Raw genomic sequence first — 17,896 nt, 5'->3', positions numbered from 1 at the left:
TGGGAAACATGGACAAAGAGAGTGAAAGAGAGGAAGATGGATGTGTGTGTCTTTGATGTACAGGGCTCTAATGGGCAAAGGTAGGACTCGTGATGGAAGTGTTTCAAGCTCAGGGCCCAAATAACATCATGCGACTAAAGCTCTATAGTTTGAGAATAGTCTAAGATTTATTCTTGGGGGGTTCAACCGCAGAGACCTGGCGCTACAGCATCATATGTCTTTCTGTTTGTTAACAGCCAGATCAATCGGAGATGCAACTCTCGCAAGAGTTGCTAGACGAGGACAGACTACTGAGACATGGGGAAGTGTGTGGTGCAAAAGTTAAAGAGGGCCGGCGGCTTCATTGCCCCGTTTCCTCATTTCTCAGTCAGATCGTAAAGGTAAGACAGGACTCTTCTGTTTTCAGTGGCTCAGTAGTTTCAAATGAATCATCCCTTCCACATGTTTGCCTAATGATTGCATGTCTGCACTTGCTCGTTTTTCCCCGACACATCGTCATAGACCGTCTGTGGTTATGGGGTTACGGGCTGGAGTGTTCTCAATCAGAGCCACTGTGGTTTTTATTACCAACATTATAACAAAACGAGCATGTCTGCATGCCTTTGTTTCCTAAATGTGGCATTTTTCGAACCTTTTGGAGGCAGGATGCTGTGATGATAATTTGGGCAATTTGCACCTTGAATGCCTCAGGCCAAAGTCACAACTCAGTAGCAAACTTACTTAAAAGGAAAAAAGAAGAGATGGATGAAATGAGCTCACACGTTTAGCTGCCCTCTGGAACATATTAGCTGTACATTTTCTTAATGTCAAGACAAGAGAGGGATCACGTCACAGACGCTTCGACTAGACTTCGTCAAGCCACAGGCGGCTAGTTATTCGGTTTGCACCTTGAGACTACGTGGTGCCTGTTGTGAACTCCTCTAAGTCTGTTTGTTTTATGTGGACTGTTATTTCGGATGATCCATTGTAGCGTGTATAATTATAGCATGTGTATCTAAACAGAGACTCGTATGGGCTCTGCTGTCATGGAGCTTCAAAGTGAGCAGTATTTGTTTGATTGGAGAGCATGATAGGGCACGCCAGCCACATGAGCTCTCTTACTCTGCTCTAAGCCCCAAAGAAGAGCCACGACATGGATCAAAGGTCCACTGAGGCCAAAGCAACATCTCAAAAAGACCGTGAGTCGGGCTGCCATCCAATCTAAGCTTCGTGGAAGATTAGCTCACAGGAAGAGGTTTTGCTTTTTGCTTTTTTTGGAAATCTAATCACAATAATTTCAGAAGACGGCAGTCTCGGTCAGAGACTTAAGGTTTTGAATTTCTGGACTGTGAAATAAAACAGAAAGGGAGCCTAGCATGTCTCACCAGACAAAGTTTAGATGAAACACAAAGGGGGAAAACACAGTGGGGCAGCAGTGGTCTCGGAGAAATGATAGAGGGAAAATAGAAAGGCATTTGAGGGAAAATAAAAAAGGAAGGAGGGAGAGAAGCAGGGAAAGGGAAGGGGGGAAAGAGAGGAAAGTACTACTGCAGAGCACCATAAAGCAGTAACCCAAAGCCACGTCAGCACAATAGAACAAGGCAAAACCCCAGACTTCCCTCCCCTCTTCCACCCCTATTTTCACTGCTTTTTCTTCGTCAGGCTCCTCCTACAACATCAAATATTATAGGGCTGGATTTCTCATGCATCTGCTGTGTGTTTTCAAAGGGGGGGAATCAGTGTGCATTATCTTTTTCTATCCCTAAATTATCTTCAACATTCGAGTGTGAAAGAGCAGCAGGACTAACTCAGAGTTGTCCAGATATCCTCGTATTTCTTTACATGTACAAGGCTGTGTACATATAGTATGTTTTCTAATAAGAGGGAGACACGGGAGTGTAGTATGAAACAGCAGGCATACCTTGCTTGACAACCCATAAAGCAAAGATAGAGTTGATGTAAATTATCAAGTTACAGAAGCCAATAAAACTGCTGCCGTGAGGGAAAGTACAGGAACTGGCTAGGTGGGAGCAGAATCAGATATAAATTGCTTTCCAGCCACGTTTAAATGTTATAATCCCAGTTTACTATGATGTGGGGTAAAAGGTCATAAAGCGAACCAGATGGCAAGGCAACTTGTAAGAGAAGTTCAAGATCTTGGAAAAGAAAAACATCCGTAGTGATTAACCTAGAGTTGTTAGTATGGAAAAATGATCCTGGTTTGTTTGAAGTCTGGAGAGAAAATGTTTAAAAGAGAAAATGAGTAGTGTGTGTGTGTGTTGAGTCAGACACTCACCTGGATACAGCTGTTTGGTGGGGGCGCTGAGTTGGGCGTCTTTGGATACTCTGTAAGCCACATCGGGTCCTTGTGTTGACCTCCGATGTGAGCAGAAACCCGTCGTTTTTTTAACACCCTCAGGTGAACTGTGAAAATCTAAAATCTTCAAGAGGTCTGCTGGTTCCACTGCAGGGAGGAGAAAGAGACACAAAGAGAAAAATTATTTAATTGTCATGTTTTAATTGGTTAAAAAAAGCACGTAAATTGTGTCCAAATTTACAGCCCAAATATCATTGGTTATATATAGATACAACCCTCTGAAAGCCCAGAATTTTTGTCTGTCAAACACCTCTATTTTCTGTCTTTTGCTGACTCAAAAGCTTTAGTTACTCAGCAGGAGATCCCACTGTAGTGGTTCAGAAAAGGTTTTAGTTGTCAAGGCGCTAAACAGAGATGAGCCCATTTATAGATCACCATGATCATGGGTTACAGCTGCAGAATAAAAAACCCGTCCTTCCATCCATTCCCCTGCGATGCTAAACCTACCAGTGCCTCCCTTTGGCCACAACCATGCAATTAGCACACATTCAGGCCGGCCGTCCCGGCTATAACCAGGCCACCGCAGAAGTAAACTGGGTCAGAACAATGTGACATGGGGTTTGACCCTGGACCGCACCCCTGCACGCCAAAGCCACCCAGGACAAACAGCTGTTCCTGCAGCCAGATGCGCACACAACAAGCTACACGATGAAACCCATTAGCATTAAGTCTGGAAAAGAAGGGACAATGGGTCATGTCTATAGGGACAGTCACATAAGGAATGGGAGCTGTCAGGGTGTTTTAGAGGAGGGCAAACACTAAAGCGAGGGAGCTAACCAAACAGCAGAAGGATTTTATGGCACAGTTCTAAGAAATAAAACAAAGACAAAAGCATGCTGTGGAATTCTGCTGGATGCATTTTTATGTTGTCATGTGAATGTGGAGTTTCAAAGGCAACCCCTCAGACAAGTATAAAAGCATGCACATTACACCGACACACACACACACACACACACACACACACACACACACACACACACGTGTACAGAAGTCCCAGTGTCAGGCTACAAAGACCACACACACCGTTCAGAGGAAAAAGAAGAAAAAAAAAACGTTCAATAGCCCCATCCATCCGAGAGTGAAAGGGATGCTGGGAAAGGTGGAAAGGTGGAAAGACGAATGGGCAGAGCGAGAGTGTTTGTACACTCTGCGTCACTCTGCAACAACCTCCAGCTGGATGTCATTATGGCTCATGTGCAGAGCAGATCAATTAAAAAAAAAAAAAGACAAAGTGGACATTCTCAAAAAGAGGTCTCTATTTAAGAAGCCTCTGGCTGCACGTGTCCGTCCACAGCTGTACAGTGACGGTGGGGAAAAAAACAACTTCCTCCTCATCAACTGAAGTCTGATTGCATGTTGCAATCAACAAGACAAAGACCCAACTAAAGCGAGCCCACAAAGTATTCAAGACCAAGAGTTTGTAAAATGTATAAAAACTTCAGTTTGCCCCACAGACAGTCATTGAGTAGGCTGACTTTTTTTGATTGGACAACAAGTGAAATAAGATACAAACACACTTTATACACATAAATATAAACCGTCTGAAACAAGTCAGTGTAGACCATTTCGAGGAGAAAATGTGGAATTTGAGTTAGATCAATTTGGTGTGTGGTGATTTCCCCAATCAGGATGTTCTCATCTCACTCGTTCTATCTCTCTCCTGAGCCAGCCCACTCTTCCTGTCTTGGAGGAAGTCTGTTATCCAAACCAAAAATGCTGTAATTGTTTTTCTGCACACAGATCGTAGTACCTCATCTGAGAGAAATATATTAATCTGAACACCACGCCACATCAGCTGCAAAACCAACCCAGTCCAGCATTTAAGCATGCCAAATGGATAACTTTATTGATAGTCCTAGAAGTGCATACCACATGAAGACAGGGCCTCTAAGCAGGTGAAGGGTCCCAACAAATAGACAGCTTTGTCTGTCATCAGCTCATAATGAAGACAGACAGAAACTCCCCCACTGGCCAGAAAATGTTCCATCACTCACCATGAGGTGATGAAGGAGGTTCATTTAATGAGCTCCTCTGAGCGCTCTGCAACGGGGTAATCATTTGTCGGAATGACAAAGTGTTCTGTTACAAATGCTCAAATTGATCTGTCATGAATCAAAACTGTCTTCTACATCGTTATCAATTATTTGTCTATAAGGGGCGTGAATGCCAACGACAAACTGAAAAGTTGAGTAAAGATGTCAGAAGATACATCATTAAAGCAAAGGACTCCGTTCACTATAAATTCCTTGTGTCAGTGAGGCAGGCACAGGCATTTACGGTTTCTCAGTCACCAGTATGAGAGACGCAAGTGACGCATAAACCGGCACTTAAAGCGTTTTTATTCAATACATGTTTAACAAGGACTATGGTTGACCAAAAGCAAAGCTCACAGTTGTTGCCCTTTACTCAGAGAGCCGCAAATGTTCTCTGTAAAAGCCACACGATTCTGCTTCGACACTGCAGTAATTCCCTCTGACCAGCCAACAGCCAACGGCACATTATTCCCATGGGAAATAAAACAATCGATCACTGACGGTTGCACAGACGGAGCCCATACAAGGCACGGAAATAGCGTAATTGTCGAACAATTAAACACGACGACCACTGTCTAAATGATGGAGCTTACGGTATATGTCACATTGAACCCAAGCCACAGTGTAAAGATCTGCCGACGGTTGATCACGTTCATGTTCTCATCTTCGTGTAGTCTCGCCCTACCACAGTTTCCCCATTTCCTTATATGGACACAACCTTGCGTAGGCCCTTCTACTAGAGACTCTGATGGTGACACTTCATATCTTACCTCATATTATCGTAACACTCATAGAGGTGTAACAGTACTCTAACATCATCCTGTCAACATGGAAGCTCTAGTTTCAGTGTCACTTTGTGTGCAAAGGTGCTCATAATGCTGGTCTTGCTCTTAAACCTATTTGTCAAGTCTGTCCCCACACTTAAGTGTCTGAACACTAACAGATAAACACCGGCAGTGGAGCGATTAGATGTTTCCGTCAAGCCACAGCCATTTCATTACTTTACAGATGACAACAGCACACGAATCGTGATAGATTATTTAAATTAGTTCCTTTGGGCAATGGCAGCCTACATTCACAGAACATCAAAACAATATGGCTGTCATAATAACAATAACAGCATCATAGTAACCGCCAGCTCAGCACCACAGGGAAAGAAGGGAAGGAAAGGGGGGGGGGGGGGGGGGGGGGTCTGTAAAGAGCATCCAGTCGATGCTAACTGTGTCACGACCCCTGTTGAGGAGTGTTGCTTTTGCTAATCCACACTGACACAAACTAATCCCATGAAGATCAGCCGCTTTTTGGGAAGGAAACAATCGTCATCGGGATGCCCCTCGTTCCAAACCCTGATAACCACTCTTTTCCTTCCATCAATCAGCTCGTCATATCGTCAAACCGTTCCACTTTCTCATTTCCATTTTCCATTGTCCTTTTTCCTCATGCAAAATCCGTTATATTTATTTTTTCCACCCAAGTTTTTAGATCCCGTGATTGATCTGAAGGCGGCCACGGGGGCCTCTTCTGGGTCATCTGGAGGTGAGCCAGGTGGAGAGGGCCAATTAGCAGCTTACAGGAAACAAGGAGGAAGGTGAAAGGATAGCATAATATATCTCGCTCAAGACGCCAACTGCAAAATAATAGACCCATCGGAAACCCATCTGGGAGCAGCAAATGTCTTCCCCAATAAAGCCCATGACTCGCCTAATGCTAAGAGACATTTTCTCAGAGAGAGAAAAAAACTGTCAGACGGGCACAAACATCATCAGCTCGATTTCCCTCCATCTTTCACATGTCCTTGCACACCTTCATTCATGGATTTCTGTCCCCGGCAGTCGACCTTCCAGCGGAAGCTGTCCCGACCGCATCCTATGGGTGCGAGTCCCACCTTGTTAAGCTGAGATGTTTACCCACTTAGCATGGCAGATGCCTCGAGAGACCAACACCTCTGGCACCGGATGCTAAAAATACTTTCCCCCTCTGACCACAGCCCCTCACATCCAAGAGGCAGGGTACACAGAAACTGTTTACATGACACGGTCTTGTGTACATTTGCTCTCTGCCGGTTGGCCGTCACCTTTCTGCTGCTTTTACTAAATTCCATGTGACGGAGCAAAGCAAAACAGAAGAAGCAATACTGTCAATTACTGCACATAGACTTAGTAAATAAAACTCTACACAACTCAACCGTGTATATTGCTATGAAACCCTCTTAAATGCTTCAAAGCTCTTTTTTTCTGAAAGATAAACTCTTAAATGGATGAGGTGTAAAGTGTCCACTTCTACTCCCACAGGTAGGTCTTCTCAATGTGCCATGTGCACAGTGGGAACTTGAACAAATGAGTGAGCAAAGCGCTGTATCTTTGATGTGAAGTGAGTGATAAAAGACGAGCGGTTGACTTTGTCTTCAGCCTTTTATGGGTTTGTTTTGTCAGACATGGGCTGGATGAGGTCGCAGCAGTAGAAGGATAATGAATTCATAAAAGTACTAGTAGTTTACGTGTGAATTATTTCAAAATGTGTGGTGACACCAACTGTTTTACAACCAACTGTTACAGAGAAAAGTGGGCATGGTGTGGTTTTGCAAATGTCGTCCCCTCCCTACCTCACTTCGCTTCGCTTTCTTTCCACCTTTTTTCTCCCCTTCTCTAAACAGTAGCTTGAGTGCCAGATTCATAATCCGGCTCTCGGCTCGGTGCCAAAACTGTGGTGGATCCCATTCCCCTAACCTATCCATCTACCCTCAATTTCCACAAATGCACACATACATACACACATTCTGCAACAACACTTGTGTGACTCCAGACGGCACCATTTCATTTGACAGGAGGAGGGGTGCCGGACCAGTGAATTAGGACTTTTTCATAGGGGGGGGGGGGGGGGGGGGGGGGAGATTAACATTCTTCCCTCTTTCCCTGCCCCCCCTATCCTCCTCCAGCCCTTCCTGAAGTGAGGCCTGACTCTCCAGGCACATGCTTGACCTGGCACTGAGGACAAGGAGTAATTAGCAGCCATAAAGAGGACCCTGCCTCTCTTGGAAACCAGCACAGCCGAAAACAAGAATGCCCAAAAAGAGACTTCCCCCTCCTAGAGCGCATCACAGACAGTGAGGGTGTGAGACATTTTATTATTTTTCCATTTTTTTATTTCACCTGAATCTGTTTAAAACTTAAACTGAAGCCAACTGTATTGAAGCTGGAGCCTCACTGTGAATGCAGCTGGCTACAATTAAGGCCCTGACTTTTAATTACTGAAAGCAATACTCTGTAACCAAAATAAGTAAGACATTCATCTTCTCGTAAATTATTAGTGGAGTTAATAATAAAATGCTCTGGCTCAATTTAACACAAGCAAGGGTTTGCAGCTATACAGCCTTATTTGGTTTAGCATAACCTCTGGCTGAGATGGTGTGCCAGCTGGATCCTTAAACAAAGCCTACTCAATATACAAGTGTGAAATAATGCCTCTGATCCTTTTCCCCTTAAGGGTTATTGTTTATTCTCATGAAAGTGCATTAACTTGTCCCTCCTCTGCTACTACAAAGTACTAAAGGCATCAAGATATCAGGTCCAAGAGTGCTATAACAAACCCGAGTCACAGAACCATCAGCATTGACCTTAAGTTGTTGCTTCTGGGTTTCATGTGACCAGACCTGGAAATCATACTGCGGGCATTAACGCTTGCTAGATTGAACGCATTATATACACTGCATGGACATCCTGTGGGAGAACACACACAACTCTACTGCAGACATGCAACACATGAGTAAACTAATGCCAGCACAAAACTGAGTGAGATTTCAGTCAGCAAGATGCTAAGCAATCTCGCACACCTCCGCGCCTCGGCTTAATTAATCACTGATCCTCCACACGTAAGCTTTGCAGCGAGGATCAAACTCAGTTGCACCAACACGTGCAGCATATTGTACTAGAAAAGTTCAGAAATGATTCTTAAAGTAGAATTAACACATTTTTTCTCTTAAAAATGAAAAGTTTCATTTATATTCAATACACACAGGGGTTTTGCTGCTACAGCCTTACTTGGTCTGGTAAGACCAGTGGCCAATGTTGGCAAACTTTACAGAGATATTGCTGAGTAACTGACAATCATGAGTCAGTTCATTGACTCGCCTTTCTACTTTTGCTTGCCTGTTACCAGCTTGTTGCCACATTCCGTGTTGTTCACGAACAGCACAGCTGCTCCATTAAAAGCTAAAAAGGCAAATTTAGGTGGCAACTCTCAAAAGGGAACTGAGGACAGTGTTTACACCGACATCAGTAAAGTGAAGTGACCTCACAAGCCAGTATCCGTTACGTTTCATTTTATCTGACAGCTTTAGTCCAGACGTTTCAGGACACTGACCCAGTGACCGGGGCTGAGAGCTGCACATGAAAGCAGCGGAAGGGAGGAAGAGGCAAAGAAGGAAATGAGAAGAGTGAGAGCTTTTGGTTTATACATGCAATGCCCTAACTTGTCTGGTCAAGATCAACCCACTCTGACTCATTCATAATGAGATAGTCAAAGGCTAAACCCATCCTCTGATTGCAAAATTACAGGAAACACCAATCAAGATTTAGAAACAAAAGAAATGATAAGCAGTCTGACCGAAACACATGCAGAGGCAGACCGAAAAATCCACCCAGAAGCTGCAGATATAGTCGTGCGTATCTACCAGTACATCCACAGACGTACTGACTCTCACACACACACAAAACCCAAGCACACAGTCCTGAAAGATGATCCAGAGAGTTTTTTGACCAGAGCTTCTCTCGTGTACTCTGTACTCTCCGTGCTTTAGCCAGACTCTTATTGCTTTAACAGGGGGAATACCAGATGGTTTACTTCACTGTCTCCTGCTGCAGCTCACAGCAGTGAGGATAAATCACTGTCTGCCGTCTACCACAGAGTGAGATGGAAAAACTGACTCAAGATTCCAATGTGCACCTCTGAATGCTCATTTCACAGTAAGACACTGCATGAATGGTTTATATGTGAGGTATGTGATGGCCTTCATCTCTTTTTCTTCTAATTCCACCCTTTGTAGTTTTGTCGGCTGTGGCAGCTTCATTCAGTTTATTTTTCTTGCCTCCATTAGCAACTTTATTTCCCTCTGCCTATTTTATCTTTTCCTCATTCTGTCTCTCCCACAGCAGATATGGTTTTGATGGATGACTGCTGAGAAACGTATGATAAAATAGGTCCCCGCAGCACTGACTTCAGAGCACCATTTCCTCTCACCCAACCAATATTCCACCGCCCAACACACAGACACAAAACAATGACACTGAATCTAAAAAATATGAAATCCTCCACAAGAATGAAGCTTTTTTTTCCTGCACTGACACACAAGTAAGGCCTTTCAAAAGCTAAGTGGCACCATTTTCAACACTTCAATGAGGTGAAGAATGATGGGAATCAATCTAAATATGCAACGTACACTCACAAAAGGAACATTGTCATCATCATTAGTGAGATGTTTTTACCCAGTCCACGTAATCAATAGATGGACAACATACAGCAACAAGAGTAGATGACAATGCAACACCAAAATGATTTACAAGGATATTTTTCCTGCAACTAAAACAATCAAGCTCCTAATTAAAATCTTGTAATGCTTCTAGGGATTGCTGAATACTGCCAACGTGAGACAAAAAGGAAGGAAATGTAGGCAATGCATCAAAAGCAGCCATTTCCCGATGCATAAGCAATCAATGTAAACGATGTTTAAAAGGGAAAGGATGGGAAAAGGTTGAAAGAAAGCACCCGACAGCTTCAGTGAAGGGTGGAAAGAGTGACAACACAAACATGGAAAAATAAAGGGAACTTTTAGAGGTTATCAATCACTGTTCTGTGAAAGGGATAATAACACCCACTGATAATAACAACATACTGTATTTGCAGCCTGGGGTAAGGAAAGTTTGCCATATCATGTAGTGCCAAATAATCTGCCGGAGTTGCATTGACAGCCAATTCAACCGTTAATTCCTCTCCTACTGACACTTTAACCAGAGTTGCACTTAAGCAACATCAACCCTGTGGGTGAACAGACGTTACCGTGCGAATAAACTGCCAGACTGACAGTAGCCTACTTTACCTAAGTCATCAGCAGCAGGGTTATGCTCCCTGGCATTTTGGGGGGTTTTCATGTATACAAAGTTCAAGACTTTGACATAGACTTGCATAAAAAAAGCATTTTAGCTCAGTGTGGGAAAAGATGGTGGTTTCGGTTACTTGTAACAGTAAATCATTTTTGACTTCTTCAATTGGTAAACAAGTCTTTCCTTAAACTTAACCATGTGCTGTGAGTGTGTAAATGTAACCATAGTTAAAGAGGACATGTCATGCTCATTTTAAAGTTCATACATAATATTTGGGTTTCTACTGGAACGTGTTTACATGCTTTAATGTTTAAAAAAAACCTTTACTTTTCTCATACTGTCCATCTGAATATACCTGTATTCATCTTCTGTCTGAAACACTCTGTTTCAGCGTCTGTCTCTTTAAGCACCCCTCCTGAAAAAGTCCACTCTGCTCTTATGGGGCAACATTTCCTCTCTTCCGCATCTGTGCTGTCGCTGTGAGTGTCAACGACACAGAGCTTAGCGGCTCTTCTCCTGGTGACCGTATAAGTGTGACATCACAACCGTATGGAAGTCCTAACGGCTACTTTACGGCACGGTTTCAAAAAAACAAGTTGTGTGTAATGCGTTTAGATACTTTCACAGTATTTACATAGCACAGACATGCTTTATATTCAATGGAAATATCACTTTCTACACTATGGGAGCTTTAGGCTTTGTCATGCTTTAATTGCTATGATTGTAGCGCAAGAGCGGATGTTGTAAAGTCAAGAAAAATATGTTGTCAGTGAACATTTTACTGATATGTTCATCTTTAGGCACATTCATTCAATTTAGTGATGCAAATTAGTACTATGTCACTGTAATTTCTAGGTAACGGTGTTGCTCAAACACTTTCAGCTTTCTCCATTTGTCTGACACGTTTCCTTCAGCTTGCAGTGAAACTCAAGATTGGTCCTTTGTTACGACAAAACCAAATTATTACAAAGTACTGCTGAATAATCGGAAATTCTGAGGCTTGAGTTAATGCTGATTTAATGGCTTGATGTTTATTTCATCACCTAGTAAAGTAAAAATAGAATACATCTGACAATAGTGAAGTTTCTGGAGTGACCAGAAACGTTTGTATTTCCCCAAGTAGGAAAGAAATGCTTACACTCAGTATTCCTACAAGGCTGTGGCTAAGCTTGGGCAGGGGAAGGGGGGAATGGGGTTGGAAAGGATGAGTCATACATTGCTTTCCATGCTCAATGATTATAATACCCATTACAGAGAAAAGCACTGTTCCCCAGCTGAAGTGAACACTCAGCTTGTGAGCCTTTCACTCTGCCATGCATTGCATGCTGCAACAAAGCATACTTAAAAAAATCAAATCCAGGAGTGGGAGTTGCATCATGAGGTAGCACATCCAACATTTACACTGATGCGTTCGCGTTGACTTTCCAAACACAAGCGCCTCCATTTTGTTCCCCTTTTCTCAGGGAACAAATGATCCATCTTTGCCTGGGTTTTTCTAGCAGTTTCTTGCTTTGGGCCAGCAACACCTAAAGAGAAAACCATCTGCATCTGGCTTCAAATCAAGCACGCTGTGTCGTGAGTACAGAGGACCATTGAGCAGTTCGAAACAATTATTTGGCCCTTAATTAGTCTGGAAAGGAATAAATGATATACTGTCCAGGATATGTGTGCTGCACAAAGGATCTCCTTAACACTGACACGGGGTCAAAAACTCGCCCTGCATATTTTGTTTTATCTCCCATGTTGTTATCAGACATTAGAGCTGATTTACAGAGTCCTTTCCACAAAGTGCGCATTTACAGGCTGAAGTGGCACATGCAGTTGCAGGGTCACTGCTTTTCTCCACAGTCCAGCTAACTCAGATTCCTTCCTCAGCGCCACGGCAATAGGCGCACACAAGAAGCCACTTTTTCTCACCGCCACTTATCTGATTGAGTCGGACATGACCTCAGGATTGCCACTTAAAGGTGAGTAATTAACGACATGCTGAGACCCCAGGAAAAAAAGTTACATGATTACTGATGGGAGCGGGTGATGTCAGTGTCTCGAGACTCATGGCTGCCATGTAGCTAGGTGATGACTCAGAGGCACATCTGTTAGAAAATTTGAATGACCTTAGTTTGATAGCATCTTTCAGGACAACCAGCTGTAACATTTATAAATTAAGCACACCAGAAGTTATGCAATTTGTTCAATTTGGCATGGATTCAATCACCTATATAGGCTTTTAATTGGCCTCATGAATCACTTTACACACCGTGACAAAAAGGCACAATTTACCTATCCATATAAATTACTTTAGAAGAAGAGCTGTCCAGATATAAAGAGACTAATGAAAGAAAGCTGCTAGCCAGCTGTATTCAACCTTTAACCCCATCATAAAGTTGGTTGGCTTAACAAAAAGAACCTTTTAATGACCTTGGATGTGGAGGCACGCTGCTATCAGGCTGCAGATGTTAGGCCCCATTCGATTAGGACTTTTCTCTAAAACCAGCACAGAATGGTGTATTTTCTTTTAAAAATGCAACAGTAGAGTTTTTTCATGGTCCCCTGTTCCACCAAGAATGGAAGGAAAACATCTGGAAGATATTTTTTCGGGGTTTTTGGAGGGCTTAGCAGACAGGACAATGGAACTTATCGAATCCAGATGTTAAGGCGCTCAGTAAAACAGCAAGGCCTTATTCTGTTCATTCCTTTCAAATGTACATAAGGGTAAAACAAATGCCAACTCCTACTAAATATATAGCTTCATTCTTGAATTATGACCACATTTCCTTATTTCTTAGCATATCCAGTGGTCCTTTCATTGCTGCCCTCTATTAGCATCAGTAGCTTTGGTCAAAATCCATCCTTGTTTTCATTTGCACAAGGTATTCAAAGAATGTTATTTCAGTATTTTTGATGACCAAAGTGCTCGACGCGGGTAAGTTCTGGTCCTGCGTGGATGTTTGTTACAGATAAACTTTTGGTTAATTAATGATAACAAACCACAGCGCAAAGAGTCAAAACTGATTTTCTACGATTTATGAAAAGAGTTCATTGATGGAGGAAACTAAGTAGAAAAAGCAACTCAGCAAAAAACACAAAGGAAACCACTTGGAGAAGAAGGTATATTTGGTCTACAGCGGTTATGCCGATCTTTAAACTACAAAGCAACTGAGGTCCCCCACTAGGAGGCCAGGGTGTCTATTACATATAAATGGATGTTATTCAGTCAGACATCTGGAAACATCAACTAGCTAAAAACAAGAAAGACAAAGCACCTAAATCAGTTTAAATTCTGCATCTCAGGCTAACGATGCCAATCGGACCGTTTAGTCCAACAAGAGGAAAATTGTTGCAGAAATACTATTCTTAATTAGAATTACCGCCTTGCTTTACTTCCATGTCTGTCCAAAATGTCCTCACGCCATCATTTTATTCTATTAGATATTTGTGTGAAATTGTCATAATTAGCATATGAATTATTGAGTTTCAGTCACCTTGACCAAATTCTGATCGGTACATCCTATAGCCCATGTGGAAGTTTGTGCGAGACGTAATGAAATTCCCTCCAGGCATTCCTGAGACACTGTGTTCAAGTTAACGGGGCGGACGGATAACCCGAAAGCATAATGCCTTTGACACGGCCGCCCGCGCAAGAGTCAGACTCCAAGGCTCAGCGGAGAATTTACTGGTACAAGGAGCAGTGGAGCTTCAACAGCAAGAATTCCTTTCTTCAGGCAATGAAACTGTAAACCTGACAGCAGTGGCAATCCCAAAGTTCCGGCCTTCACCTTCGAACTCTGACCCCTCTTCTCATTCTTAACCTCGATGTCCTATAGGCCTCCTGTTAATACCACTTGTCACATAGGATAAAAAGTAAGGTTTCCTTATCAATGCCAAGGACAGATGAACTCTGTGAAGAACTGGGGACCATGACTCAGTCTTGACTTGCATTTCCTGCGCTGATCCTCAACCTAAGGTTGCTGTTAACTTCAAACGATTTGGTAGTGTGCAAAAAATGTTTTATTCATACATGTTGAGAAGGTACTGCAACTCTGGAGGTATATCTCAATCGTTATTATTTGTCTGTCAGTAGGCCTATGTAAAATGATATGCTATCATTTTGGGCAGGCTAACCATTTAACAGGCTAATGAGCTAAGCTACATTGGACTGCAGACTTATCGTTTTAATTACACCAGTACAACCTTGGAGCTAAAGTTACAAAATATATTCAAAATATAAATCAGAAGGCAGCTGTTTTCCGTGAAAAAGCTCAGGTAAATCAACCATAGCCTACACCTGCCTGGCTGCCCAACACCTGCCAGGACACAGACTACATTAGCAACTTGCTAGCTACTTAGCACAGGGGAACCTTTCAGCTAAAGAGCTGCATTTGGAAATAGGCCGCTGTTTGCTAACACATTGAACTTTACAATATGATTGTCAGTGTCGGGTTTTAAACTTGATCTGCTTCCTCCAGGTGGTGAAAAAATCATCACCAGCATGAATACAGCTTTATAAACTATAAAATCTGCTATAGTATATACTATATACACTATACAAAAGCATCATTAAATGGAACATGTAACAGCAGCTCTCTAAACTGTGTCGACTGTTTTATTATAGCTACCCAATAATACGACAAATAATTTTGCTATACCTGCATTTGAATGCAAGTATACTGTGTATAGAGTTGACAAGTCCCAGATAACCAGTGCTGGTGAGTTTGGCAGGCCTCTACAAGCTTGAATGTAGGTCCTCCCTGAGGCTAAGAGGTCATGTGGCTTGAGTCAAAATTAATCTTTTACTGCTGACAAACTCGCTAAGTGTTTGCAATTACCGTTTGTATGGGGAAGGCTCATACCAAAATGTATTATTTTATCATAATTCCACATTAGGGTGAGTATTAAAGCAAAAACTGAGTTAGTTGCATGTCGAATAAAACTAAAATGTAGCTGGCATGTTGCTTGTCATCAAGTATTTCCCACTATGTCAAGTTTCAAAAAAAGACTGTGGTTGCTCTCTGTCGGAATTATGAGCTGATCAGATCCAGCTTGCAGCATCAAAATGGTTTCAGTCCCAATTTCTTTTATGTCCCACCAAAACTCAAGTCCATCTCCTCCCCCGTCATTAAAAATGACCCATATATGGATGCAACGGTTATAAAGTGACCTAAGCTGTGTTCAGTTAACAACCATTGGTTATAGGCAACATGAAAATAAACAGGCTGCAGTAAATCCTTTATATGTTTAACAGGACAGCCCAAATATGAGCTTGTAAAGCCACTTCAGCTGCATCTGCTTTTTATTACAATCATTTTCAACAGTGTGGACTGACTGAGCTTCAAATTGAGCCTCCGACTTGGTCCACACCATCAGCACAATCTTGGACACTTTCTAACTGTCCGTGAAGCAGACGGAATAAACCACCTGTTCACCTCAAAGCCCCGTGTTAGAGCCCCGCGGCAGACAACAGAAGCACCAACCATGCCAGGCAGTCTTGAAGGTGCTAATAATACATGTAGGCCAGACCCCGGACCCACTACCACAGCGCTGCGTGACCTCTGAGCACCCATGGGACACAACAGCACCACACAGAAGGGTCTAATGATAAAAGAAAAGAAATCTCGTCTTCCTTCCAGCCTTATTCGCAGACTGGGTTTAATTAATTAACTGATATTTAAGTGGCATGCTAAACTTTTACGTTCATATTGTCACACTCTTAGTTACATAACTGTTACCGAGAAGCATGTGGAGAATTTGAAGAATGCAATTCATGAACCATATGGGGGTTTTGAGCCTAAGTAAAGGGCACTTGTGCTTCAGAAACTGTAGTTCTGATGTCAGTCTTTAAGGCGGCTCCACCCTACCACTCCAGATGAGCTGCAGCCCCTCCTTCTCATGAAAGTTATGCTCACACCTCTCATCAGTTAAAAAAAAAAAAAAAAAACTAGAGATAAAGCACTTTTAAACTGTCTTGAGCTGCTCTACAGAAAAGTTGTAATTACAGCTTAATAATAAGTCTGCAAAATGCCAAAAAGAAAAAGAAACGTGATATCTTCTTCAAGTGACATCTGAAAGAGACATTGTATTTGTAATTCAGGGACATAGTGTGCAGTTAACCCTTTCACCATCCTATGCGTGTAAACTTTGCCACAACAAGCCCTTAAGCTTATTTATGGCCTAGATCTATATATTTATCAGCTGCTGGATGTTTTTTTGCAAAACATTTTTGCACAACTTCACTGCAGCGGAGTACCAGTTCCCCAGACACAATATAAGTGGCCAGTCCTATATGAGCCTCTCTCAAAAGAGTCTTTTGATACACTGACAAGTCCTATAGTTTTCAAACAGACCAAACTGCATACATTACAAAAAGGCACAAAGATGAGTTTAGGAGGAGGGGCGGTCATCACAGTGAAAAACTTTCTTTTTTTTTTGCAGCGCAGCTCCAAACTGCACGCGCAGATCTCACAGCTCCATCTTACCTGAACTTGCTTGCGATGTGACAAAAAGCAGAATCACCGCTAAAGTGATTTGGGCGTCCCTTATCCTCCGTTTAACTTTCCACCTTATATGGGTATCCATGACCGCCAGAGACGTCCACGGCAAGTGGATTCACCTTTTCTTTTCAACTTGGAGCAAATAATTACACTTGCAACAGCTTCTGGTCAGGACAAAACTAAAAAAAGCCAAAAGTCCCAGAGAAAGAGAGAAAAAAGGGGGAGGGGGGGTGTATCGTTATTTCTCAAGCAGCCATAAGGGTTTGTTGGTGTGCGTTCATCCAGCTAGTTGACGGATGGGCGCCGTCTCTCCCGCACTGTTCCTCTCCGCGCTGCGTTTCTGAACTGTCCTGCACCGCTGCGCCTCCGTTCAGAAGTGTTGCCCACTCTTTCGGTCGTCACGTAAAGCCCCCTTCAAGTCCAACGGGGCAACACAGAGAAGGGGAAAAAAGAAAAAGTCTCTCCCCCCCCCCTCCTAGGCTGTCACTCACTCCGCGGACAGGAAACCCGGGCAAATCAGAGGAGTCCATACATTAGAGCCGGTCCTGTTATTGGCCGTGGGTGGGGAGGGAAAGTTGAGGGGAAAGTTTTCACGCCTACAATTCTTGCGCTCTGAATCCTTTTACAAGGAGTCGCTATTTCCAGAGGAGTAGAGTCAGAGCGGGAAAAAAGTAAGCTGCTCCTGAGACAAATGATGAAGGAAAAAGGCATGCAGTTGAATAACTTTCTTGTGTGTGTAGTTGGGATTCTTTAATCTGGATCTAATAGCCTGGGAGTGTGGGGGACATTTGGTATCAACAGGTGGGCACCGCTTAACCCAGTATGTACCTCCACATGTTAGGGTTGGGCCAGTATTCTATTGATGATCTATTACTGAAAAGTTATTAAGATTTTGTATTTATTTCATGTAACCAGCCATGTTGT

The 17,896-nt window shown here is 42.8% G+C and overlaps 1 protein-coding gene across 3 annotated transcripts in view; it reads right to left on the bottom strand.

Annotated features, from left to right (window-relative positions):
• col5a1 (procollagen, type V, alpha 1) overlaps window positions 1-17,484 on the bottom strand; it is a 73,081-nt gene extending 55,597 nt beyond the window's left edge. For 2 of the 3 annotated variants that reach the window (XM_031859910.1, XM_031859911.1), the window contains exons 1-2: window positions 16,958-17,483; window positions 2,276-2,443 (exon numbers count right to left, since the gene is read on the bottom strand). In XM_031859910.1, the coding sequence (XP_031715770.1) occupies window positions 2,276-2,443; window positions 16,958-17,057 (268 nt within the window). In that variant the 5' untranslated portion in view covers window positions 17,058-17,483. Of the gene's footprint in view, window positions 1-2,275; window positions 2,444-16,957 lie in introns of all 3 variants that reach the window. The other variant, XM_031859909.1, reaches the window with a different exon arrangement.
• Between the last annotated feature and the right edge of the window lie 412 nt (window positions 17,485-17,896).

Source organism: Anarrhichthys ocellatus, unplaced genomic scaffold (assembly GCF_004355925.1).
Source record: "Anarrhichthys ocellatus isolate YVR2014 unplaced genomic scaffold, GSC_Weel_1.0 scaffold23, whole genome shotgun sequence".
Taxonomy (NCBI): Eukaryota; Metazoa; Chordata; class Actinopteri; order Perciformes; family Anarhichadidae; genus Anarrhichthys; species Anarrhichthys ocellatus.
Note: the sequence above shows the minus strand (reverse complement) of the source record. Positions and strands in the feature narration are given on the sequence as shown.